The 27,750-nt window shown below is 37.3% G+C and overlaps 1 protein-coding gene across 3 annotated transcripts; it reads left to right on the plus strand.

Annotated features, from left to right (window-relative positions):
• LOC131149182 (histone deacetylase 8) lies at positions 1 to 27,750 on the plus strand. 3 transcript variants are annotated; one of them, XM_058099369.1, is made up of 4 exons: positions 103 to 521; positions 990 to 1,570; positions 23,098 to 23,150; positions 27,260 to 27,750. In XM_058099369.1, exons 1-4 carry the CDS (start codon positions 263 to 265, stop codon positions 27,285 to 27,287), a joined length of 921 nt encoding a protein of 306 aa, XP_057955352.1. In that variant the 5' UTR covers positions 103 to 262; the 3' UTR covers positions 27,288 to 27,750. The 3 variants fall into 3 exon arrangements, with proteins under 3 accessions (XP_057955351.1, XP_057955350.1, XP_057955352.1); XM_058099368.1 differs by lacking the exon at positions 23,098 to 23,150 and having other exon boundaries at positions 1 to 521; XM_058099367.1 differs by lacking the exon at positions 23,098 to 23,150 and having other exon boundaries at positions 47 to 521; positions 27,125 to 27,750.

A 27,750-nucleotide genomic window follows, 5' to 3' on the forward strand; every position in this document is an offset into this window, starting at 1 on the left:
CTAGCCCATGACAAATCTTTAAAAGGAATGCTGCATTGTCAAATACACATGGCCTACTGCATGGGGCTGGACAGAAAATCAGCTTGCTATTGAAGATTTAAATATTAACATGATGATAATAGTTTATAAATGAGAGCACGAGCTGGGCTCAGGGTTTAAGGAGAGTCGGGATAAAAACCTTCTTTTGTTAAGATCAAAATGCTAGCTGGTTGCCCGGTAGGCCAAAACGCCGAAGCTTAGATCCTGAATTTTGATCGCTCCCATGGCGGATCCATCTCCCCCAGCCAATCTGATACACGTGTTCTGGCATGAGGGCATGCTCAATCACGACGCCGGCCATGGCGTCTTCGACACGGGCATGGACCCCGGCTTCCTAGACGTCTTGGATAAGCACCCGGAGAACTCGGACAGGATTAAGAACATGGTCTCAATCCTGAAGCGAGGCCCCATATCTTCCTACATCTCTTGGCACCTGGGAAGACCCGCTCTCGTCCCTGAGTTGCTTTCTTTCCACACTCCAGGTACTTGATGGATCAATTCTTTACCAATCCTTTTTTCTCTTCTTTTTGCAAGTTAATCTGTTTGCACTCTGTAGACGTTAGAATCTTGCTTGTAAACAAGACCCAGATGAAAATTATGACTGATTTGTCCTCGTTATGAGTTTTGTACATGATTAGGTACTTAAATGATAGATGATGATGAATACTATGAAATAATTTTGTAGATTGATTGGTAAAAAAGTGCCTTTATTTTTGTATGTTAATGGGTAAGTATCAGAAAAAAAAAAAAGTTCTATTTTTTTTTTTTTGAAAATTTGTTTTTGTTTTGCTTTGTTGTTGTACTCTGTTATACAAAAAAAAAAAAAAGCGGCCTGGAAGGATGAGATGGGGGAGAGTATTTTATGTTAGCACCTTTGATCTTGTTAGAAGAATACTAGAATTGACTATTGAGAGTCTTATGTTATAATGAAAAAAATTTAAACTTTTCAGAGTACATAAATGAACTAGTTGAAGCCGATAGAGATGGAGGAAGGATGGTCTGTTTGGGGACTTTCTTGAATCCTGGATCCTGGGATGCTTCACTTCTTGCTGCGGGTACAACATTATCTGCAATGAAGCATATACTTGACGGACATGGCAAAGTTGCATATGCATTGGTTAGACCTCCAGGTCACCATGCTCAGCCTGCTCAGGCTGATGGGTATTGCTTTCTAAACAACGCAGGCCTTGCGGTTAAATTGGCTTTAGACTCTGGTTGTGCAAAGGTTGCAGTCATTGACATTGATGTTCATTATGGCAATGGAACTGCGGAGGGATTCTATCAGTCTGAAAAAGTTCTTACCATCTCACTTCATATGAATCATGGTTCATGGGGTCCATCTCATCCGCAGAATGGCTCAGTTGATGAACTTGGGGAAGGGGATGGAATTGGTTATAATTTGAATATACCTTTACCAAATGGAACTGGTGACAAGGGATATGAATATGCCATGACGGAGTTGGTTGTCCCAGCTGTTCAGAAATTTGAGCCGGATCTGATTGTATTGGTTATTGGCCAGGACTCAAGTGCTGTAAGTCGATAATTGTGCTTATTTTTTAATCAAAATTTATAACCTAATGAATGTCATTTGAAGAAGTTTTTCTAATTTTCTATGGCTGAAAGCTATATGCCAACAATTGAAGTTATAAGTGGAAAATGGCATAACTGATAGCTATGAAACCAAAAGCAGCTGTGAACTTGAAGTCTTGAACCATGGAAAACTAAGGAGATAAAATTTTCTCCAATAGGAAAGTAAGTGACATGGAAGAAACAAAGAGATATTTGTGGGCTTCTAAGAAATAAATCAGGGGGCAGAGATTGTCATGAGAAGAAAGGCAATCTGTAGTCCCTGGTCAATGTTGAATGCAGTAAACATTCAAAGAGGATGTGATTTTTTAAAATATTTTGGAAAAGAAACCTGTCAGAATATTGGGTGAAAAGGAATAAGTGGTGGGAAGACAATATTGTGGAATTTGGACCAATTTTTTGGAGATTGAAGGCGAGACTATAATTTTTTCATATCTCATAACTCATATAGACTCCTCCTTTTACTGTCTTTTGAGAGTTTGTTTAATTGAAGCTTAACCACTTAGTGATAGTTTTTGTAGAATTTTGATAATTTGTTCTAATTACTGTTGAAATTGTGAGAATGGATTTCACAGTGACAGTTTTTGAAAAGGTGCGGTCCACCTTTTTCATCGGAATAGGAAGGTGCCTCTAGCCTGATTAGGGTTTTCTTATTGGAAATAAGTTCAAAGTTATGTCCAAACACTCCTTTTAGGGCACGAAAGAAAGCTCCTTACAATTGAAGGGCATTTTTGGAAAAGGGGCTATTAGGGCAAAATCCCAGCTCCTACACTCTATAAAAGAGAGGCTTGGGGAGCTCAAGAGAGAGGTTGAAAAAACAAAAGGGGGTCACATGTTCATCCATATTAACTCCTGGGCAAGATCATACGTTGAAGGCAAAAGGATAGGACTCTTAGGGAATTCTTGCTCTTCTGATTTCCTATTGCTTCTTTTTGGGTATTCTTGTTGGTTTTTGGAGGAGATTGAAAGGTGTGACCCCTTCTTCTTTATTCCTTGAGCTTTGTGATGATTAAATGTTAAGCATGCATAATCTTGTATTATGCTTATCTTCATCATGTTCATGCAATGAGAAAGCACACGTCTTTATCATGTGAGCATGCAAAAATCAAAGTCCTATGTGTGATCTGTATGAGTGGTGATATCATAAGGTGTTCTTCCCCTTTTTCTTGTCTTTTTTTCCTGATTTTTTTTCTCCATCTCTGTTGCTGTGTTTTAATATTGCTTTTTGGGTCTCAAGCCTAGAGGGGGATAGAAGAGAGCGAAAGAGGATAGGAGAAAGCAAGAGGGTGGCCAACCATTACCCCACGCCTCTCATTTTGCCTTCAGGGTATGATCTTGCCCCAAGACTCAAGATGGGTGAACATGTGACCCCCTTTTGTTTACTTCAACCTTTCTTTTGAGCTCTCTAAGTCTATCTTTATAGAGTCTAGGGGCTAGGTTTTTTCCTAATAACCCTTTTTAAAAATGCCTTTAAAATGCAAAGAGCTTCCTTCCTTGTCCTAAAAGGGGTGTTTGGGCATAATTTCAACCTATTCCCAATAAGGAAACCCTAATAAGGTTAGGGTAACCCTCCAATTATGATAAAAGAGGTGGTCCAAGCCTCAAAATGCGCAAATGAAGCTAGAACTTAGCTTGAGCCAGAAATGTGCTAGAGAGAGTCTAAAAAGAGACAAAGAATCCTCAATTAATTCCTCCTAAGTCATTTTTTTGTTTATTATTTTCCAAATTAATTGAGAAATTCCTAGATTTTGATTAAATCGACCCTTGACAAAATTGGGAGTCATCAAACATTTCTACATTCCATTGTAGCACATTCTAGAGTTCTTATCATAAGTTTCAATCCCTTTTATAATGATGGAGCCGCTCAATGTGTTCACCTATACCTTTCTATTCATAGTGTGTCATGGAATTCTTGTGTTTTGCTTTCCTTTTTTGTTTTATTATTATTATGGGATTTCTATGGCTGGTTTTGTGTAATTACTGATTCTGAAGAATTTTAGGAAGAATTAAACTTTTGTTGTAGCACTTTTGGCATCAGGGCCTAGATTATTCTCTGATGCTATAATCCATGAATTTGGGCATCTGGTGTTTACACAGCAACTTACCAAATCCTCAAAATGAAGGCATGGCTTTTTTCATATGAAATGTATATTTCTATCTTTGTTTTAGTTTGTATGTGAAGAAAAGTGTTGAAGCACAAAAGGAAAGAAAGATAGAATCCTAAAACAGTGTAATATGCACATTAGTGTAAAACATTGTAGTATACATATTGATCTAGGACAAGAAGCCTAGCCATGGTTTGAACCTTGTTGGTGATTAATGGAGAAAAATTGGACAAGGGTTGTCGTGTTTAATTAATTGGTTTATTATGTGTGTTTAATTTAATTAGTATAGAATTATGTGTTTTTGGGAGCTTGATTGTAATATTTTTGTAATTTAGTTTGTGTTTGTAATTTCATCTACTTTTAGGCATATATGTGTAATTTCTTGTGTTATTGGCTTTCTTATAAATAGTGTGTGAAAGCGATGTAGAAGTAGGTTGTTCATGAATTTGATTTGAAAGAAAATGTGTGATTCCCCTTTGTATTTCCTCTCTCCTCTCTTCCTCTTCAGTCCTTCCTTGCTTCAATTTCTTCTAATCTCTCCCTTGGCTGCAGACCCTTGATGCTGTCCTGCATCATTTGGTATCAGAGCCCAATTACGATTACCATTCTTCCATTTTCAGTCCCCTATTTTCCTCCCAATCATTCTTCTTCTTTATCCTCCTTTCTTCTCTTTCTATTCTTCTCTGTTTTGTTTCTAAATTCTTTTTGTCTCTCTATGTTCTTCTAATTCTCTTATTGTTCTATTCTGTTTCCTAATTGCTGTCTTTTCTACTTGTAGCAGTTTCCTCCCTTTGTAATTCTTCTTGTTCTCTTCCTTAACAGGCTCTCTTACTCTAATTCTCTTCCACAATTCTCTCAAACCTCTCTCTGATTTCTAAATTCTAGTTGCTGCCCTAAATCAAAATCATGCAAATCACTTCCTATTTTTGGTAACCTTGCCTTAAACTTGATAATCTTAACATCTAACCTTCCTATTCTAGCCGAATTGTAGTTGTGCCTCTCAAATCTAAACCCTAATTTCCTGCCAAAATTTTGCAGCACCATCCATAACATTTGTTGACTTTTTGAGTCCGATCCCTGGTTTTGATAATGACAAACTGCGAGTTACTTATGTGTGCTTTTAGTGTTTAAGCAAGCTTAATATTTTAGCACACATAAGGAAGTGATGGAAGCCAGGAGGAACATAAAGACCATATCATCTGGCATACTCCTTGACAAATCAGAGGAGCAAAAGAAGAAGGAGAAGACATTTGTGCTATATTGTAAATGCATTTTGTTTTATATTTGGGGTCTGTAATATTATATCTGTAATAATTGCATTGCATGCATGATAGGATGTATAAGCTCAAAAGACCATAGATCGGTTGACCGACGCCAGGTTTTTAGGCTCAATTAAAAAGCCTAGACCTTAAATAGACCCTTGGTCCTTGCACAAGCACTTAGGAAAATCCCCACTATCAACTATGTAATCAGGGGTGAACTTTAAATCATAAACTGGACCTAATCTTAAAAGTGTAAGGGTTTCGGGCGACCAAACTTGCACGTTGAAAATGCCTCTGTTGACCGAACATGGAAAAGTCAACAATGTTGACTTGACTTTGGGTGACTGAACCAATTTGAACTAAGTGTCCTTGGTCGACTGAACTCAAATCCTGACTTTTTCCAATGTCCTTGGGCGCCTGAACTCCACGGTCATTTTGATCTCGGGCGACCGAACTGAGAGGTTTGGTAGACCGAACTTAGGTTCAGGCGACCGAACTTCGAACATTTTGAAAATAGCCTTGTTCAGCCACCTGAACCATTTTTCAGGCACCCGAACTTCATAATTACTTTTCTTCATGTGTTTGTTCAGGCGACCGAACCTATGGCTCGGTCGACCGAAACTCTCAAGTTGGCCAAATTTTACTGAGGGTTAATTGGGGTTAAAACAATTTCAAAAATATCCCTGATGTCCTCAATGGTCATAATTTGTGCCATGTCTATATATATATATATATATATATATATATATATATATATGTTCATTTGCTCAAATTAAGTGAGGATTAGCAATTTGATTAAGAAATTTTCTCTCTATTTTTTCAAGTGCTCTTCTTTCACATACAAGCCCAAATACTCCTCCTTTGCTCATTCATTTGAAAAATAATATTTAGTGAGAGTATTGTGAGATGTCCTACAAGCTTATACTCTCTTGTGCATGATTGTTTGTTGATTTTTTAAGAGAGTTAAGCCCAAAAGGTTTTCCTTATAGATTTAATTCATAAATCCATTTCGCGGGGAAACTTTTATTAGCTTGTGGGTCGTTGCATATTTATTGCAAGACTCTTGAGCTTGTCTTGTGTTTTCTTTGAAGAAAATATTTTTTGACAAGCTTATGTTAATATCTCTTGAGTTTGATTTTCTGCAAATCTTTTTGAGATATTTGCTTATATTATTGAAATCTTTAAAACCCTATTTGTGATTGATATACTTGTACATATTGTTTTAGAGATATTATCATATCACACTCTCACACATTGATTGCCACCATACTGACATTACCTTGAGAGTTGCAATACTGACTTCACTGAGCTTATACATTCATATCATATTGAAGTGCATTGATTATATTGTGCTGAATCGTTACAAATTTGCTTGTGTTTAGAAGTATTTGAATTGTACGCAAAAATTGTAATCATCTGTTGTATTTCAGGCATGACTTGAGGGGGTGTTGATCTAGCCCGTAAGGATCGGTAGGGCCTTCTCCGCTCCATAAGGAGAGTTTGTAAAGGTTGAGGTCAGCTCTGAGAATTTGAACTAGTTGTAATTGGTGCTGCTCCACCTGTTAAGTGAGCAATAGTGGTAATCCTCGGACTTGCGAGCTGACACAGTTGGTCGAATCTCGATAACATATCGTGTGTGCAATTTAAATTTTTGGAATTTATATTCCTGCACATGTATGTTATTGTGTGAATGCTGCGCATGATTTAAATTTCCGTATTAAACATTTATCTGCGCATTTGGGATTGCATAGACAGACCCTAGGTTGTGTTATACTGCTGCTGGACATTAAACTTAGGAATAAATTTTTAATACCCAATTCACCTCCCCTCTTGGGAATACACCAAAGTTAACAACATTGAAAACATAAACACCTGAAGCCTTTTCCTGTGAAAATTCATCACTGTCGTATTGCTAGAGAGGTTCCACGCACTGCCATAACACTTGCTAGTCGACAGCCCTTTGAAATCCCTAACTTCATTTGCTTTTCTCATCACACCAGCACCACCATTGCAATCCCCATTCCTTGATCTACCTTTGCCCCAAATTTCATTGCCAGAAAGTTGCCGCTGGCAATGCATGTGAGAAAACTTACTGCAATATTCTGCAATTGCTAGATTTGTGAGAATTTGAGGGTTTAGTTACAATATTACTTTCCTAACTCATATAAATACATCTCCAACGCTCTTTTGTTCATGTGATACATGTCCTAGTTGCCCTACCTCTGATGATGTTTGGAAGTTCAATGATAGGGTGGATTGCAAATGGGATTAAAAAAAGAAATATGGCAGAAAGGGTTAGGGTGACCGGGCCTTTTCCTTGTTGGACCCTGGTAATAGGCAGTCCCAAGTTCCAAGCTGCAGCTCACAGAAGTAGGGCATGGAGAAGGTGGATCTTCAACCTTTTGTTAACAAAGTCAACAACCTTTCTCCTCCACGGATGTCTTTGAGAGCAAATTTAGGACACTTTTAGCCTGGTTTCCAAACTGGTTGGTGTTGCAGAGGGTCTAGAGGCTGGCGTTGCCAAGACTAATGGGGAAGAAGCTACTTTTTTTTTTTTTTTTTGGGGGGGGGGGGGGGGGGGACCTGATGTTTTAGATTTCAAGTCTAAAAATCTAAGGGTCCAAAGGTTTATGCTTGGTGGAAGGCCGCTCTTATGTGTGCCGAAATGAGTAAGTTACATGAAGAAAAGAGAGAGTACTCTGGTGAGCCAGTGCCAAAGATTTTGAGGAGAGATTTAATTGGAGAGTAATGTATTATGGAAGATATACATGCTAAGATGAAGGGCATATCTAGTGATGGGGCTAGCAAAGGAAAGGAGGTTAAAAAATTGGGAGACCGATAATGATAGTTATAACCTTAGTGACTTTGTTTGTGATGGGCGGCTGCTGTTGGATGAGATTTGGGTCAATATTGATATGTTTTTTATTCTTGTGATGTACTCGGGAATTTATTATTTGTACATCGTAACATCCATCCCCATTGGAAGGATTGGAGGGTTTTTTTTTTTTTTGAAGATGATGGTTTGTCTAATAAACTGCTGTCCAAGGATGGAATTCTTCCTGCACTAGTGGACTAGACTCTTACGAAGGATTTAGAAGCTCAAGATACTACGTAAATGGGTTTAAAGATGTGTAGTACTGGAGGAAATGAAGTGCGCTTTGATCGGGGTAAAAACAAAGTGAAGAAGGGTTAGAAGGAGTTAGTAAACTTGAAGTGCTCGGTGAATTACGAAAGGATGGGATTGACAAGGGACTTTCTTTCCTTTTATTTATTTTTCTTTGTGATGGACTTCCACTCCCCTTAGGATGTAACTTCTCTTTCTTGTTCTAGTGCACTTTCTTCTCTTATTGAAAAAAAAAAAAATGAAATATGGCAGAAGACAAGTGAGAGTTTAGGGTATGTCAGTTCATACTATAGATAAAGAACTTAAAATGAATGGAAAATTTTTCCTTGAAGTTATAGACGATAAATGGATATGTCATGATATAAGGGTGGTGCATGTGATCAATTAATCTTTTGTGGATTTATTTATTTATTTTATGGATATTGATTTATCATAGATGAGGAGTATGGAGGATTGCTTTGTAGGAAACTCAATGATCTAAAATTATGAAAGATCAAATCATTTCATACACCTGAGTTACTGCTAAGACTAAAAAAAAAGCACCATAGTTTGGAGCATCTCAATGTGTTCTAAAGTAGTAGTTCTATTTTGCAAGCACATATGCTTGGGTGAAATTAATTTTAGTCATGATAGGGGGATTATTGGAAAAAAGCACTAGTAGATTTCAATATCTTGGATCTTTTATGCCAATTGAAGAAGATATTGAAAAATATGCATTACTTGGTGTCATGGGCCGAATATTTCACACCTTTGTGAATGGACCATCTGGCACTAGCTAAAGCCCTCTTGTTTAACTAGCTAACCTAGTGTTTACCACAATTCACCAACAAAACACTTTCATTGTCATTCAATCAGATGTCAGCGGAAGCAATAAGCAACTTATGAAAGCAGTGACACTTAAGTAGTAAACATTGAAGCAACGTAATTCATTATCTACACCTCCGTCAACAATGTGTGTCTAGTAAGGGAGGCGTCTTTTATAGGACAAACTCGTGAGGCCAATGGGCCAAAGCAGACAATACCTCACTAGAGTTGGGTCCAGGACCGTTACAAGAGTTAAAATCAGATTTTAGTAAAACAAGGAAGTGCTTCAGATGTGTTGCATGATGATAAAATATCCTTAAAATTAAAAAGAAAATTCTATAGGATGTTCATAAGACCGGCTATGCTATATGGATCAGAATGTTGGACAACTAAGAAATACTTAAAATTAAAAGTTTCCAAAATGAGAATGCTAATGCCAAAGTCGTTTTTCTCTTGGTGGGAAATTCAGTTAGATGCTCTCTCTGCAGGATATGCAATTGCGTGCCAAGAATAGAAATCTTTGATTCCACCTCCACAAGTTCAAGATCTTTTGTCAAAATTTCACTCTGAAATTATAAATTCCATGTTCTTTTGAGTTTTAATATGGAGTTGTTATCAAGAGATTAGATTGAAAAGGTTGAAAAGTTGCTTGGATGTGTGACTTACACTATGTTGAGGATTCTTTATCTTCAAAGAAAGCTTCCAAATCTCATGTTCAGATCTCTGGATGGAAAATTCTTTTTAAAGTAGAGTCAAGTATGTAAAAGAAGGAAAATAATATTTGCCTTTGAATTAGGAGACGTAGCTTTATACAAGAGATTTCCTACAATCACGCTAATCTATTCTAGGTAGTCTAAGTATAAAGGGCAACTAAACAAAAATACAACTAATACAATATATTTGTCAATGAATGGGTAGATATTTTGGCAATGAAAGGCTAGATATCATTGACCTTCTCAACACTCCCCTTCAAGTTGGAGAATGAATGTCAAGAACTCCCAACTTGCACATCATAGTTGAGAAAACTTCATTTGCCAATGGCTTGGTGAATACATCCGCAAGTTGGTTTGTTGAAACAACATGTTTGGTTACAATTGAACCATCTTATATTTTGTCATGAATAAAATGACAATCCATCTCTATATGTTTGGTTCTTTCATGGAAAACGAGATTGGCTGCTATATGTAAGGCGGCTGTGTTATCACAGTATAAGAATGCCGCCTTTGGATGCAATATTCTCAAATCTATTAATAATGAGTGTAGCCAGGATCCTTCACAACATGTACTTGTCATGGCTCTATATTCGGCTCCTGCTGAGGAGAGAGATATGGTTTTCTACCTCTTTGTCCGCCAGGAACTAAGAGAGGATCCCACAAAAACACAATAACTTGTAGTGGATCCCGAGATATTGGCCAACCAGCCCAATCCGAATAAGAAAAAGCTCGCAAAGATAAATCATTCTGAGAAGGGAAAAACAAACCTTGTCCTGGACTGCTTTTCAAATAATGCAACACACGCAAGGCAGCTTCCATGTGTGGTTTGCGTCGTGCATGCATGAATCTACTTAACACATAGACTGAATAGGTGATATCCGGCGGGATAATAGTCAAATAAATTAGGCATCCAACCAGTCGCCTATACTGAGATGGATCTTTAAGCAATTCACCTGAATTCGAGAGCTTTATGTTTTGCTCCATGGGAAAGTTCATAGGTTTAGCACCCAAAAATCCACCATTTTTAAAATTTCCAAAGTATATTTTCGTTGCAAGATGGAAATACCTTTCTTTGACCGAGAAACTTCGATGCCCAGAAAATGCTTCAAATCACACAAATCTTTAATCCGAAAATGACTATGCAGAAATTGCTTGAGAGCTAATATGGCATTGACATCATTACTTGTAATAAGAATGTCATCAACATATATCAACAAAGCTGTAAAAGATTTGTCTTTCTGACATGTGAATAACGAGTAATCTGCTTTGGATTGAACAAATCCAGCAGCTTGGATAGCTGTAGAGAACTTGGCAAACCTTTGCCGAGAAGCTTGCTTTAAGCCATACAACGACTTGTGAAGGCGACACACTAGATTCTCCCCCTATTGCCGAAGACTAGGAGGTGGAGACATAAATTTCTTCATGGAGATCACCATGAAGAAAAGCATTGTTGGCATCAAGTTGGTGAAGAGACCAATTCTGGGCAGTTGCTAAAGCCAATAAACAACGAACAGTAATCATTTTGGCTGTGGGAGAAAAAGTGTCATGGTAATCTACACCTTCTAGTTGTGTGTAACCTTTTGCAACCAAACGAGCTTTGAAACGCTCAATAGTGCCATCTAAGTGCCATTTGATTTTATAAACCCAACGACAACCAATAGGCTTCTTACCAAGAGGAAGAGAAGTGAGGGACCAAGTGTGGTTGGCTTCTAAAGTGGCCAATTCAGATTGCATTGCTTCTTGCCAATGGGAATGAGAAGCTGCGTTGGTATAAGATGTAGGCTCAATATCTTGATTGACAGCATCAGTAAAGGAGCAATGCTGTGGTGAGTAACGATGATAAGAGACAAAATTGCTAAGGGGATATCGCGTACCTTTTTGTGGACTTGATGACAAAGGCGGTAAATGCTACTGATGTGCATGTTCCTTATAAATTCACTCCTCGAGCCAAGCGTTGTATTTTTCTTGGCTATCCAGTTGGTCAAAAAGCTTACAAGCTCTATGACCTTGCCACCCATCAAATGTTCATTAGCCGTGATGTTATTTTTCCTTATGAGTCCATTCCATCCACTTCCTCCAATTCAACCCCTGTGATTCCTCATTTTGTATCCGATCCTTCCCCACTAGTCCAACAACCCTCACCACCGGAACCAGTTTCTCCCGTCCAACAACCATAGTTTGAAATCGCGGTCGCGGGTAACGTCACGTAACAATTGAGGGTGTCGCGGGACGCGGGAGACGTAGGTGTTACATAACGGGAAGCAGGCATAATGGTCGTGAATTTTTTTCCCACATGCACAACCATGCCAAAATCGAAAAATAAACATGAAATTCATTAATACATGTTCAAGTTGGGAGTTCTTGACATTCATTCTCCAACTTGAGGGGGAGTGTTGAGAAGGTCAATGATATCTGGCCTTTCATTGACAAAATATGCGGCCATTCATTGACAAATATATTGTATTAGTGTATTTTTGTTTAGTTGCCTTTTATACTTAGACTACCTAGAATAGATTAGCTTGATTATAGGAAATCTCTTGTATAAAGCCACGTCTCCTAATTCAATAGAAATTAATTCAAAGGTGTATATTCTTTTCCTTCTTACCATGTGAAATTACCATTTTACCTAAAAGCTTAAGCTATTAGGTTGTGGGCCAACAATGTATATCAAGCTTTAACACTCCCCCGCACGTGCAGCCCAACAGCACGTGGAAAGACAAACAAATGATAAATACAACTAATACAATATATTTGTCAATGAATGACCGAATATTTTGTCAATGAAAGGCCAGATATCATTGACCTTCTCAACAAAGTAAGGCTTCTGAATTGAATTACTAAGAGCCTATTAGAGGAGATAGAATACTAGTATCCACCTGTTGAAATCTTTTGAAGAGAGGAAAAGTGAAAGAGTGGAAGATGCGCTTATTGTCATAATCTATGGTAAATCCCTCTCCCCCCACCCCAATATACCTACATAAGACATGTTATCGACAAAATATAGAATGAGACTGGAGAGATTGATAATTCTTGCTAGCACATGGCTTGTTTATGTTAAAATTTATAAATATGGAAAATAAGGAATGGATCCTTGAGAAAGGGCAATAATTTATTGGCAAATTTTCCCCTATTCTTATCAAATTGGGATTCTGCAACTGAAAGATGATCCTTCAGATTTGAAAAGATCTGTACCTGGGTGAAACTCAACAACACCCCTTCTATTTTTTGGACTGCTGAAGAAAGGAGCTGTATTGCAAGTTGGTAGGTATTCCATCACATATGGATGCTCATATCAGACAGATGAAAAACCTGTCCACAGCTTGCATGTCTGTTGAAATTGATGCAAATGCAAATTTGCCTGACACCTTAGCGATCAGGTCATCTGAGGGGAGATCTTCTCTTAGATGTGGAATATGCTTGGAGGCCCTGAAAATGCTCTAAATGTGACTCTGTGGACCATATTGCAAAGAACTGCAATGGTAAAACACATTTTAAGAATGATGCAGAGAAAGATGAGTTATTCATCAAGAATCCTTTCTCTCTTCTTGAGAATGAGGACTCTCAAGATGAATGAGTAAATTGTAGAAAATAATAGAGATTTGGATAAAATAGAGAAAGTAGAGATTAATGAAGGGAAGGGTACTGAGTTACTTGAAAACAATATGACTGCAGATCTGGTGAAAACCACTTCTCTTGCTGAAGCTATTGTTCAAATTGGGAACTCATTATTGGAGGTGGTGCTGGACAGACATATTGCAAGATTAGTGCCCACTCTTTCTGTAGCCCCCGAAGCTCAAGTAGTTGATAAATTGCATACTGTAGATATTGGTAGTTCTAACCATTGTGATGTAGGACAAGAACCAAGGCCTTGGGAAAATGCTTGCTAGAGAATAATTAAGAAGAGTTGAGTCAAGGAATTGTTGGGTTAAGTTAGTCGTTTTTTATGTTTTTAGTTTAATTAGTTGAGTATTTTGTGTATGTGGGGGTTTGTTGGTAGTATTTGTGAATTCTAGGGGTATGTTTGTAATGCAATGTAGTTTTAGGGGAATGTGTGTAGTTTCATGTGTAGAGGCTTTCTTATAAATAGTGTGTGAAAGCCATGTTGGAAGCAGTTGATGTTGAATTTGAATTTTGAATTGGAATTGAACGTGAGTTTCCCCCCTGGTATCTCTTCTATCCTGCCTTCCCTTTCCTTCCTCTCTTCTATTTCTTCTAAATTCTCCCATGGCTACAGAACCTTGATGCTGTCCCTGTATCATTTGGTATCAGAGCCCAACCATGATCTCCATTCTTCCATTTCAATCCACCCATTCTCCTTCTTCTTTCCTCTTCTTCTTCCTTCTCTTTTCTTACTTTTCTCTGTTCTGATCTCCTGTTCTGTCCTTAATTCCCTGCTGCCCCCAGCAGCATTGTTCCCTCTTTCTTCTTCTCTATTTTTCTTCTCCTTCTCTTCTTCTCTATTTTTCTTCTCCTTCTCTTCTTGTCATCTTCTTCTATTTCTTTCTGCATAGTTCCCTTAATGCTTTCAATTCTTCTTTTCTTGTTTGCTGATCTGAACTCTCTCTTTTCTATTCTGATTCTCTGTTCTTCTTCCTCTTCCCTCCTTCTCTGTTATCTTCTTCATTCTATACTTCTCCTTCTCTCCTATCTCTCTCTGATTCAAACTTCTGGTTTTCTGTTCTGAAACTCCAGTATTAAAAAAAAAGAAAAAGAAAAAGAAAAAAAGAAGCCAAACTGAAATTCCCACCATGCCCTCATTTGTGCAAACACCCCTTTCTGGACTCAATTGTGTGACACCACCCACAGCCACAAAAAAAAAAAAAAAAAAAAATCCCTTTGAAACCCGAGCCCCATAGTTTCTTTGCTGTCCGACCACCGGAGGAGCTTCATGTGCTGGCCAAACTTCTCCAGCCACCAAACCCTTGAAAATCCACCCTTGCCAGAGTTATTTTGATACGGCCACCACCACTTTGTTTCCCACCCTCTGATGTACCCCTGCCTGAAACATCATCACCCGGGGCACCATCAATGGTGGCACATGTGCACCATGCACTAGTGACTGCAAGTGAGAGTGTCTGCCAGACTCTCCTCCTGTTTCCAGTATCGTAAGAAATTTCCCAGCCGCGATATTTTGAGTTTTCTCCATGATATTTTGACCTGCAAGGAGATTGTAGATACAATATATTGCAAGCAAACACAATAATTTGGCACAAAACCCTAGAAATTGTCACTGCCAGCATTAAAAAAAAAACAGGCTTTATTGCTGCAATTTGAGAGTTTTGTAAGTTAATTTGTTTCCTTTCAGCATGAGATTCCAGATCTAAGGTGAATTGAAGGTATTTCTTGAAGATTGGGAGTCAAGTTTATGGTTTGCATGACTAGATTGAGTATTGAGGGCAAGTGAGTTAAGAACTTTTGGTGATATATGAGTATAAACCCAGCAATATGGTGACAAATTATTGAGCAAAGGAATGCCATTTATCATACCTTGGGCACAATTTCAAGCTTTTCCACACCTTTCTCAAGTGTAGAGGAAATGTTTGCAAAGTCATGATTGATGGACGATGCTCTATGAATATGGTTTCTACAAATGGACTCACTCAAGTGCAACTTCAACCAGAACCTCACCCAAATCCTTATTAGATATCTTGGATTGATAACACTTCCTCGCTGGCTTATGGAAGATGTTTGGTTCCTATCCAACTGGATGATTATTTTGATGATGTTTTTTTTTGCAATATCATACCCATAAATATTGGTCATGTATTCCTCGGTTCTCCTTGGTTAGATGATATGGGTGTAACTCAAGGACATGAAAGCACAAGCCTTCCACGACAATGGGAAGAAAATCATCTTGAAGCCTGCTCAGCCAACCAACTAGGACAAAAAATTTGAGATTAGTAATCATGTCAAACTTACCTAAATTAAACATTACAAGCAAGGAATGCATGTGTTTGAAGACATCTGAAGTCCTTCAAACATTCCTATTATTGATTTTGTCGCTCCTGATATGTTTACTGCTTCCAAAGGATTTTGGTTTCTTGCATCACTCAAGTGCTGACTTTCAAAGAAACCAAGTTTGCTTCTCACTTTTGATCCTCCAACATTTCAAAATTTGAATTTTTTTCTTACCGGGGGAAAGTTGATGTAAGACAAGAAGCAAGACCTTGGGAAGATCCTTGTTGGAGAATAATTAAGAAGAGTTGGGACAAGGAATTGTTGGGTTAAGTTAGAAGTTTGTTATGTGTTTAGTTAATTAGTAGAGTATTGTGTGTATTTGGGGGCTTGTTTGTCATATTTTTGTAGTCTAGACTCTAGAGGTATGTTTGTAATGCAATGAAGTTTTAGGGGTGTGTAATTTCATATGTTTAGAGGCTTCCTTATATATAATGTGTGAAAGCCATGTTGTAAGCAATTGATGTTGAATTTGAATTTTGAATAGGAATTGAACATGAGTTTTCCCCCCCCTAGTATCTCCTCTCTCCTCCCTTCCCTTTCTTTCGTCTCTTCTATTTCTTCTAAATTCTCCCATGGCTGCAGAACCTTGATGCTGCCCCTTCATCACTTTGTTAGGTGGATAAACGTGGAAAAATCTCAGAATACTAAAGTTGAAAATAGGTTCTAGTGATTTGAGAGGCCAATGGCTAGAAGGCAAATAGTAGGTAATGGTCAAGATAATCCCATTCCTACTCGTATGAACTCTGGGGTGAAGGTGGGTAAGAGGAAGGGACCTAAAGTCAAGCCAAACTTGAGCTAAATAAAGGAGTAATGGGTTTCCCATAATTTTCCCAAAAATTGCAATTTGGAATATTAGGGGGCTAAATGACCCCTATAAGTAGAAGGAAATCTCAAAATTGATCTCTGCAAGAAATCTTAAGATGATGGAAATTTGTGAAACAAAAGTGAAAGTTGCAAATTTTTGTATCTTGTATCACAAGATTCAAAGGCAATTAGCCTTTAATTAATAACTATAACTGCAATTGTCCTCTAGGTCGAATATGGGTTTATTATGACCCTGCTTATTAGAATGTTCTTGAGCTGGTCATTTCACATCAGAACATTTGTTAAAATTTCTACACATAATTTTCTTATTTTTTGGTATCTTTTATCTATGCTTCAAATAAAGTTTATGAAAGAGAGGACCTTTGGAATTTTTTACTTGGCCTTTTTTTTTTTATAGTGTTTGACTTCTCTTAGTTTCTTCTTCTTGGAGATGTTGGCACTATTAGAAGCCTTTCAGGAAGCAGCAATTCTATCCAAGCCTCTATAAAGATTGGTATGGAAGATTTCAGGAATTTTTTATTTAGTTCTTGCTTGGATGATTTCCCTTTTATTGGTCCTCTCTTTACTTAGTCAAATAAAAGAGAGGCTGGTTTAATTTCAAGAAAATAGGACAGGATCCTCCCCGACCAGAGCTGTAATCTCACTTTTCCTCAGTTTAGAGTGGAATTTGTAACCCCTGATGTGTCTGATCATTGCCCAGCAATGGCCTTTATCCTTTCTAAAATGCCAAAAGTTAAGTGCAATTTTCATAATAAGTTTCTGAACTGTTGGCCCTCCCAGCCCTTCTTTCTTAAAATTGTAAAGAATAATTGGTTTTCTCTCATTACTCAAGGAACTTGATGTTTATTTTCTGCTAAAAGTTGAAGAGGATCAAGAAAACTAAGGTTTTCCACTAGGATTTCTCCTCAGATATTGAAACAGATTAAAGCAAGCAAAAGATGCTGTGGATATTGCTGGTCTTATCCTAGTGACAAAAATCCCTTTGGCTTGGCCAATGCAAATTCAGAACAGGATAACTATATTAGCTTGCTCAAAGCTGAGGAGTGCTTTCTAAGCAAAAATCTAGAGGCCCTTTTACTTGTGGAGAACATTTTCCATTATCCCTTTCTTTGTTTTCCAAAGAATTTATAAAAATTTCAGCTTATTTTTTTTTAGTTTTTCAAGATTCATATTGCAAGGTAGAAATAAAGAATTTGTTTAAATGTGCAAAACAATTTTTCATTTCTAGATTTCAAAATAGTTACAAAAAAGACAACTTGTTTTTCATTAATCTAAAAATTATATATGGTAGTACTTGGGATAATGGATTTTGGGGCTTGAATTTGTATTTGTAAGTATTTAGAAGAAACTCATTACATAATCCATGCAACTTAGAGTGCAAGATCTGAATTCCATGAGCTTGGGCTTTTGTTGCTGACATAAAAACATTTCTCCTATATAAATTTGGAAAATTGGAAAACAAGGTGGTATTTAGGAAAAATAGAAATGGAAAATAAAACTATTTTGGCAAGAAAATAGTTCCTAAACTTTTTATTATTCATATATTTCATACAAATGTTATAGAAGGGTAAAATTAGCTGACTCTTTTTGTAATTTTATGGAAAATTAAAATGAAAAATGAAAACTGTTTTCCACAACTGAATGGGCCCAAAGATTTCCTGGTTTCAGCTTGGTGATGAGAACGACAAATTCTTCTCTTTCTATGAATCGAAAAGACGGAAAAAAGAAATAAATCTGCATCAATCTCCCCCAATCAGAAAGAATTTGACCTTGAATTAAAAATCTGAAGAATCTAGATCATGACCGTGCTTGAAGGAGACTAATGTAATTTGATGGCTTTAGATTATTGGGTCATACGAGTGGGCAGCCCGTGGAGGTACCGTTGACAAATTTGTTTGGATGATGAAATCAACTCATTGGGGATTGGGCTTCAAATTTGTGGCATCTACTGTTTTGTGCAGTTGTTCTTCAATCTCAGTAGTAGCACCCTCAATTACCTCTTCTTTCTGGGCAACCTCTTCTTGAATGGGCTGAAAGGAAAGCCTTTGTTTAAAGGTCGCTGATCTGGGAATCAAACATTTCCAAGGCTAAGTTAAAGCTCTTGCTTAACCTCCTCTATTCTGCCTTTTTATTTAAAATGAAAATCCTGCTGTTTTGCCAGTTGAGTCTGTCCAATTTGGCTGACATAGCAATTGGATGAGTGGCTGCTGCTGTTTCAACGAGCTAGGACTGTGATTGCTTTGACAAGCAGCAACGACATAATGATGATTGAAATTAACTGGCGAAGGAAGCTGTCTGCAAGCATGAACAGAACAGCCCGCACTCATGTGGTGTACTCCAATGAGTGGTGATATCTTGATTATGAAGACTTGTGAGAAGCCCTGGCATTGAGAAGAAGGATTCCCTGGAGATGGTGTGGGTTGACACGAACCTCTGTTGATTGACGGATTAGATGGAGGGTCGCTCTTCAAATAAGGAGAGTTAGATTTGCTTATGGAAGGATCCCCCCAACAACTCGTGGGTACCGCACCCCACCACTTAAATAAAAAACCTTATTAAGCCAAAATACTACTTTTTTAAATGATAGTATAATCTTGAAGGTGTTGTATTTGTGTGTGGCTCTTATACTTAGTGGGGCTCATAAACAAAGAAGAAAAACATATTTGTTGAAGTCTTGTGTTGTGCAACAGTGACTAGTTGACTAGTGGGTCTCACTAGTAGACTAGGAGATACCGAAAACTAGAAAAATTCAGAAGTTCTGAGATGTCGAGAGCAGAAAATAGACTAGTCGACTAGTGGACCTCTTTAGTTGATTAGTGCTCTCAGGGCTGTGAGAAAAAATTCAAATTTTGAATTAGAATGTTGGGATGGTTGGGTATTTGGAGGGAAGCCCCCAAGGGGCTGTTAAATATGTCTTTCTGGGCATGTTTTGATAGAGAGAGAGATCATTGTATCTTTGTATTGTGTAACTTTCATTTTCATAGTGAAACCTTTGCTAGATTGCTCTTGTGGATGTAGGCATTGCTGAACCACGTATATTCTCGTGTTGTTCTCTTATTGTTTTTAGATATACTGCGTGTGTGAATCATATTTAGTGCTTCATTGTTTGCTGCGTTCATAATTTCTGCTGTGCTATCCCATACTTGATTACACAACAATTGGTATCAGAGTATTGTTGTCATGGCATCGGGTTCTTCTTTTGCAAGGTTTGATATTGTCAAATTCGATGGAACCGGAAACTTCGGTTTGTGGTAGAGAAGAGTGAAGGATGTACTTGTGCAGCAAGTGATGGTGAAGGCTTTATATGGCGTTTAACCGATCGGTATGGATGAAGCAACTTGGAGAGAATTGGAGGCAAAGGCCGTTTCCACAATACGTTTGTGTTTGGTTGATGAAGTACTCTATTATGTGATGGAGGAGGATTCTCCAGCGACTGTGGCAAAAGTTAGAAAGCCAATACATGTCTAAATCATTTTCTATAAGTTATTTCTTAAGCAGCATCTTTATTGGCTTTATCAATGCATTAGCAATTTGATGCGTGTTGATGTTAAGTTTGATGTTACTAAACTCCTTGCCAATGATTCATACTTATGAAAATTTAGTTACCACACTTACATGGGGAAAGGAGACTCTTTAATTTAGAAGAGGTGACATGTGCCCTGCTGAATTTTCATTAAAGGCTGAAAATATGTGATGAAGGATGACTTGTGGTGAAAGGTAACAATGAGCGTGGGAAAGGAAAGTTCAAAAGTGGACCGAGTCAAAAATCCCGTACTCAATTCAAGAAGAAAAAGGATATTTGGTGTTATAAATGCGGTAAAAATGGGCATGTGAAATTGGAGTGTCCGGATTGGAAGAATGGAAATGTTGAAAAGCATGAAAGGACTTCAAAATTAGTGAATGTGGTTTAAGAAAGAAATTCAGTTTGCAGTGATGGTGATGTTCTTTCGGTTTCGTCGGGATCGGATCACCTTACGGACTCATGGATACTTGACTCGGCATGTTCTTACCATATGACTCCAAATAAGGAGTGGTTCAGCACTTACAGGTTGGTAAATTCAGGTTCAGTTCTTATGAGTAATGATGTTTCTTGTAACATCATTGACATTAAAAATGTTAAAATTAAAATATTTGATGGTGTTGTGAGAACCTTGAGTAATGTAAGATACATACTAAAGTTAATGAAGAGTCTTATTTCACTTGGTACCTTGGATTGTAATGGTTTCAATTACAAGTCTTAAGGTGGGGTTATGAAAGTATGGAAAGGTAATCTGATGGTGATGAAAGAGCAAAAGGTAGATGGGAATATTTATACACTGCAGGTAACTACTGTTGTAGGTGGAGCTGTAGCCGTAGATACTGAATCTAATGAGACCATCTTGTGGCATATGTGTCTTGGGCATATGGGGGAACATAGTATGAAGGAACTTCACAAGAGAAAACTTTTGAAACGTATGAAAACATGTAAGCTGGAGTTTTGTAAGATTTGTGTTCTTGGAAAACAAAACAGGGCAAAATTCAAATCATCTGTTCACAAGACGGAAGGTATTCTTAATTATGTGCATTCCAATGTTTGGGGTCCGGTTAGAGTAGCATCAAGAGGTGGACATGTTTACTCTGTGATTTTTGTTGACGACTACTCATGGAAAGTCTGCGTATACTTTATGCGGCACAAGTTTGATATGTTTGCTAGGTTCAAGTTGTGGAAAGCTGAAGTGAAAAACTAGACAGGGAGGAGAATGAAATGTCTAAAGTCAAACAATGAGACCGAGTACGCTGATTCGAGGTTCATGGAGTTTTTTGAGAAGCAGGGCATTAAGAGATATTTCACTGTTCGTCAAACACCTCAGCAAAATGGTGTGGCTGAAAGGATGAACCGAACTCTAGTTGAAAGAGCTCGGTGTCTCATGCTTAATGCAGGGCAACTGAAGAACTTCTAGGCCGAGATAATTAGTATGACTTGTTTTCTGATAAACTGATCACCAAGGGCATCACTGGAAGGGAATGTGGCAGAAGAGGTGTGGATAGGAAATGCAGTAGACTATTCCGAATTGAAGGTGTTGACTTAACTGGACTTTTCAATCCTGTTTTGATGATAACAAAATAAAGGATGCTTTAACATATGATGTTAAGTGATGTGTTTTAGGTAAAAGAACTCTCAAGGTTGATAAGTTGAAGCTCAATGTTAATCTAGTGAAAGTTTCTCAGAATATTGAAGGCAATGAATGACAAATGAAGAAGCTTAAGGGCAAGCAAACCTCAAGTCAAAAGTGAACCTCAAAAGGCCGAAGGAGGCTGAAGGATTTAAGAAAACCATAGTTAGAAGAACTGTTGTAAGTACTTCAAAACCAAATGTCATTTAGATATATGAAGCTCTTACAAAAAAAAAAAGAAACTACGAAACGCTTTGTTTTAAAGAGCTTAAAACATGTTTTTGAAATTAAAGTAACAAAGATCTTAAAGGAAGGAAAGTGTTCAAAATAAAAAGAAAGTTTCTGATAAGCAGTGCACCTGACAGATGACTGTCTATCTATGGACAGACGACTGACAAGTTAAAGGGTTTAATAAAAGTATTCTGGGTTTAAATTTTAACTATGACAGATGACTGCCATGTCGTGGCAGACGACTGCCACGTGGAGCAAATTTTAGATCTCAACGGGAAGCTTCTTTTAAAATTTTGAATTTCAAAATTTAATCAACAATTTAATGTTTTTTCAAAGTTTACTTAATTTGATATGGACAACATTTTTCAAAATTTTGAATTTCAAAATTTAATCAACAATTTAATGTTTTTTCAAAGTTTACCTAATTTGATATGGACAACATCTTTCAAAGTTTTGAATTTCAAAATTTAATCAACAATTTAATATTTTTTCAAAGTTTACCTAATTTGATGTGAATGTTGATCTTTCAAAATTTAGTCAACAAATTAATGTTTTTTCAAAGTTTACCTAATTTGATGTGGAAGTTGATCTTTTAAATTGCCTATAAATACCTCTTTGGGTAATGAAAAAACATAATAAAGAAAACACAAGAAAAGAGAGAAATTAGACAAAATTTGAAATTCATCTTGTGCTGAAACTCTTCTGAAGTTATTCTTTGCTCACATCTTTTGCTGGAGAGGAATTCTACAATTTTGGTAGATTGAAAATATCAAAGTTCGGGTCCGGGTTGCAATTCCATTTTTCTTTTAAACGAATCATTGGTGACTTCTAAAAACTTTAGAGTTTCATATATTCTATTTTGCTTTGGTTTTTTGAAGTACAATTTACATCTCAATTTGTACAACCTGCTCTAAATTTTGAGAGTATTTTTTGTATGCAGAATTTATATTATATTTTTGTAGATTGTGATGATTCCAGGTTTTCTAGATCGTTGGCTAGGCGAGGGATTATCGCTTAGAGAGGTACTGCTCTAACCTTCTGAAGGAGTGTGTAAAGGTATTGTTCCACCTGATAAAGGAACCGGTTTAGTAAATCCTTTGGTGGTTTTGCCAAAGGCGAGGACGTAGGCTGTGTTAAAACCGAACCTCGTAAAATCCTGTGTCTCACTCTCTCTTTCCCTTACTCTTTATTTTCAGCATATTTATATTACGTGGATGGTTTAAATTTGAAATCATATACACTACGTATATTTGGAAATCAAACAAACTTAAAGTTTAATTTTGATTTGAGTTGCAGAAACCAAAAGGGAGTACGTTGGCTAAACCATACTTTGCGGAAATCATACGAGGGTACGTTACTTGGTTAAAACACCCAAAGAAAATTAACTAAGAGTTTACTTGAATTCTGAATTTTGGGAAGAGTGTGGATGTGTGGTTGTAAATCATATAAAAAAAGCAAATTTATTTTAACAAGCATTTCATTCAACTACAGGGCTTGATTCATGTTTATAAGACATACATAAACAAACGACCATCCTAATTTCTTACTACTGTATATCTTAATTTTGGTTTGGTTGTTTGCTTTCAAATTGTATTTGATTAGTTTGGATAGTGTGGTTGATTGGTGATTTAATTGTTTAAGTGCTTGTGCTGTTGATTGTATAAAAGAAATCAAGTTATTGTGTGTTTGAAAAATTAAACAAACAAGTAAAAGAATTGGTTAAACAATAAAATAAGTTAAGTATTCTTAAAAGGAATTGAAAAGAAAGTTTTTAAATTCCCAATTCACCCCCCTCTTGGGAAGCTATCCTAATTTCAGAAGGTATTCGGGTGTCCAGCCTATGTTCTCGTGTCTAGTGAGGAGAGATCGTAGTTTGATGCAAAATCTAGTCGTTGCATTTTTTTGGGATATCAAAAGGGTGTGAAGGGGTACAAGCTTTGGTATCTAGTGGCAAACAAGGTGGTGATCAATACAGATGTGGTCCTTAATGAAAAGGCTATGGTGAAGCGTGCTCAAGATTGTGAGGAATAGAAATAGGAGCTAGAAAACTGGGGCAGAGATGAACATGTTGTGCAGGTGGAGTTGGAAGCTTAGGGCAACGACAATGATCATAGTCCCTTGGTTGTAGGGAGTTCTAACTTGGGAAACCAGCAAGTCGACAATGTTCCTATACGGAGATCTAGACGTACTATCAGACCTCCACCAAGGTATGAATTTGAAGAGTTAGTGTCTTATACTTTTCCTACTAGTTGCAACGATCCAATTACATTTCAAGAGGCAGTGCACAACCAGGAGAAAGGTAGGTGGATGGGTGCAATGATTGAAGAAATGAAATCATTGCATATGAACCAAACTTGGGAGTTGGTGGAGCTTCCATATGGGAAGAGGGCTATAGGCTGCAAATGGGTATATAGGAAGAATGAAGCAATTTTAGAAAAGGAAGGAGACAAATTCAAGGCACTGTTAGTGGAAAAAAGGTACTCACAGAAAAAGAGAATAAATTATGATGAAATTTTTTCACCTGTGGTCCGAAACACTTCTATTAGGATAGTGTTGGGGTTGGTAGCTTACTATGATCCACATTTGAAACAAATGGATGTGAAGACGGCGTTTCTTCATGATGACTTAGAGGAACAAATTTATATGGTACAACCGGAGGGATTCTGTGAACCAGGGAAAAATAATTTAGTTTGCAAGTCGAAGAAATCTCTTTACGAGTTGAAATAGTTTTAGGCAATGGTATAAAAGATTTGATTCCTATATGATCTAGATTGACTACAAAAGATGTAAGTATGACTGCTGCATGTATGTGAATAAGCTTGATGATGGTTCTCTTATTTTCTTATTTTTGTATGTTGATGACATGTTGATAGTTGCAAAAAATCTAACTGAGATAAATCAGTCAAAGGAACTCTTGCATAAAGAGTTTGACATGAAAGATCTTCGTTCAGCCAAGAAGATGCTTGGGATGGAGATTCGCATGGACAGAACTGCAGGAAGGTTATAGTTATCTCAAGGCGGTTATGTGGAGAAGGTGTTGGATAGGTTTAGCATGACTAATTCAGAACTGGTATATACACCTTTAGCGAGTTATTTTAAGTTGTCTATTGCAGATTGCCTAAGTACTGATGATGATATCCGGGACATGCTGAAGGTCCCCTATGCTAGCGCCGTGGGGAGTTTAATACATGTTATGGTGTGTAAAAGGCCAAACTTGGCACATGTTGTGAGTTGTGGGGTAGGGGATATGGATGACGGAAGGTTTACAACGGGTTATGTTTTTGCCCTTGTAGGAGGACCTATATGTTGGAGATCCATGGTTCAATCTCTGGTGGCTTTATCCACAAATGAAACTGAATATATGACAATTGCCGAAACTACAAAGGAAGCCTTATGGTTTACCCGTTTGGTAAAAGAGCTGGGCTTACAACAAGATGGGGTTGTGCTGCGTTTTGACAATCTGATTGTTATTTACTTAGCAAAGAATCAAGTGTATCATGCTAAAACCAAGCATATTGATGCGAGGTTCCACAAGGTTCGGGAGTTGATTACTTCGGGTGAACTTATATTGGAGAAGGTTCATACATTTAAAAACGCAGTGAATATTTTGACAAAGCCGGTCACTATTCAAGCATTGCTTGAACTTACTCCATGTCTCCATGTGCTAGAAGGGAGACAAACCGAACTGAACGTTCTAAGGTCAAGGTGGATCAATTAGATATATTTTTCAAGTTCTCCTAAGGGGTGTATAATCGCCAAGGTGGAGATTGTTGTATTTGTGTGTGGCTCTTATATTTAGTGAGGCTCATAAACAAAGAAGAAAATCATATGTCTTGAAGTCTTATGCTGTGTAGCAGTGACTAGTCGAATAGTGGGTCTCACTAGTTGACTAGGAGATACCGAGAGCCAGAAAAATTCAGAAGTTTTGAGATACCAAGAGCAGAAAATAGACTAGTCAACTAGTGGACCCCTCTAGTCGACTAGTGGACCTCTTTAGTCAACTAGTTCTCTCAGGGCTGTGAGAAAAATTTCAAAATTTGAATTGGAACGTTGGAACGGTTGGGTATTTGGTGGGAAGCCTCTGAGGGGCTATTAAACATGTCTTTTTAAGCATGTTTTGACAGAGAGAGAGAGATCATTGTATCTTTGTATTGTTTAACTTTCATTTTCATAGTGAAACCTTTGTTGGATTGCTCCCGTGGATGTAGGCATTGCTGAACCAGGTATATTCTCGTGTTGTTTTATTGTTGTTTTCAAATATACTGCGTGTGTGAATCCTATTTAGTGCTTCATTGTTTGCTGCGTTCATAATTTTTGCTGTGCTATCCCATACTCGATTGCACAATAGAAGGTATAACTCTAATTATAATACCATAAATATAAAAAAAAAATGAAAATAGAAATAAAATCCTTCATGCTGGATATGTCCCACTCAACAAGTATTGGATAAGAAATGCTTGTGGTTGTTTGATCTTGGGAGGATAGAAGTTCACATGGTAGTGGTAGGAGAAAGGTGAAAAGAGATGAATGTGTGCTAGCTATTTTTATGCGTTCAATAAAATATGATGGAAAGGGGGTTTAAAAGTATTTTTTTATCCCCTTTTGTTTTTCCCCCTTTCTAAGGACTTCTTGTCCACCCATTATATTTGGTTTGCAGAATGTCACGAAATGAGATGGGAATGTAATGAAAATTGTGTAGGGATATAATAATTTAGAGCTAAGTCACTTATGCAAAAGGTTGTGTTATAGTCCATACAAGAATAGACATTCTCATGGTTAAATTTGGTGTGTCATTCCTTGTCTGTTTCTTGCTATGAATTCATAAAGGTTTTGCTTGATTATTTACTTATGATGGCAACATATCTTTTTGTACTTTTGTAAGATATCAAACTTTTATATTATGACATTTGTATTCCTAGGAATAGGCATTTTGTGAACCAAAAGTACCCTTATTACATAGATTATAAAATTTAGGTTTGCTTATGAGGGATTTATCTTATAATAAATAATGTCTCTAAGCATGGCCACTTGATCGGCTACCTTTGTCAAACCAAGTATTATAATGCCGAGATTGGGTGTGATGCCTTCAGCTGACCCCAGCATCAAAGAGCCCTGTGGCTGTTAGCTGTGACTATGAGAAAATGATCTGATTTCTGACCTCCTTGGTTATGCAGAAAGCTTAAATTTTGGAAACCATAATGAGATTCTTTGCTTATCTAGTGTGAAGAAGAATCATGTTTGTATAGTTTTTCTGTAAGAACAAGTGTAGATTTGAAGATTTTAACATATCTAAACTTGAGTGCTTTTTGGGCATCATTTCAAGAGACTGGCAATGATGAACAGAAGATACTTGACAGTGGATAAGAGTAAAAACTCTTTAGTGGACAACATTTCCCTTCGGCCCAAAACTAAGATTAATGAGGATTGTTCTCTTCTGTTGATCTTGCATGTGCTTCAGTTTGATCCAAATGGGAGACAATGCTTGACCATGGATGGGTATCGAGAGATCGGGCGCATGGTTCGTGGTCTGGCTGATAAGCATGGTGATGGGCGCCTCCTGATTGTCCAAGAAGGTGGATATCACATTACATACTCAGCCTATTGCCTCCATGCGACACTTGAAGGTGTGCTCAACCTTGGGCTTCCTCTGTTGTCTGATCCTGTTGCTTATTATCCAGAAGATGTGGCGTCGGCTATAAAAGTTATTGAAGCCATTCAACAGTACCAGAAAGCTGCTGTACCATTTCCTAAAGGAGCTTAATACGGTATTCTTAGAAATTTGTTAGTTTGTAAAATTTTTTCTTGGTGTAATGTAAATGAGATTGTAAAATGCTCTTAAGTGGAGGGCCAATAGATCCTTTTTATCGTAAGATAAAGTTCAATATGTCATATTTTTCGGGTATTTTTAAGAACCTAATTTGTTAATTAATAACTTCCTTTATATGCTTA

Source organism: Malania oleifera, chromosome 2 (assembly GCF_029873635.1).
Source record: "Malania oleifera isolate guangnan ecotype guangnan chromosome 2, ASM2987363v1, whole genome shotgun sequence".
In the NCBI taxonomy this organism is placed as follows: domain Eukaryota; kingdom Viridiplantae; phylum Streptophyta; class Magnoliopsida; order Santalales; family Ximeniaceae; genus Malania; species Malania oleifera.

What these genes read in the sequence shown, in the direction of transcription:
- LOC131149182 (XM_058099367.1), top strand. Translation starts at nt 263, where the DNA reads ATGGCGGATCCATCTCCCCCAGCCAATCTGATACACGTGTTCTGGCAT. An exon ending in GCTTTCTTTCCACACTCCAG is followed by an intron (nt 522 to 989) that starts GTACTTGATGGA and finishes TAAACTTTTCAG; the next exon opens with AGTACATAAATGAACTAGTT. An exon ending in TTGGCCAGGACTCAAGTGCT is followed by an intron (nt 1,571 to 27,124) that starts GTAAGTCGATAA and finishes CATCATTTCAAG; the next exon opens with AGACTGGCAATGATGAACAG.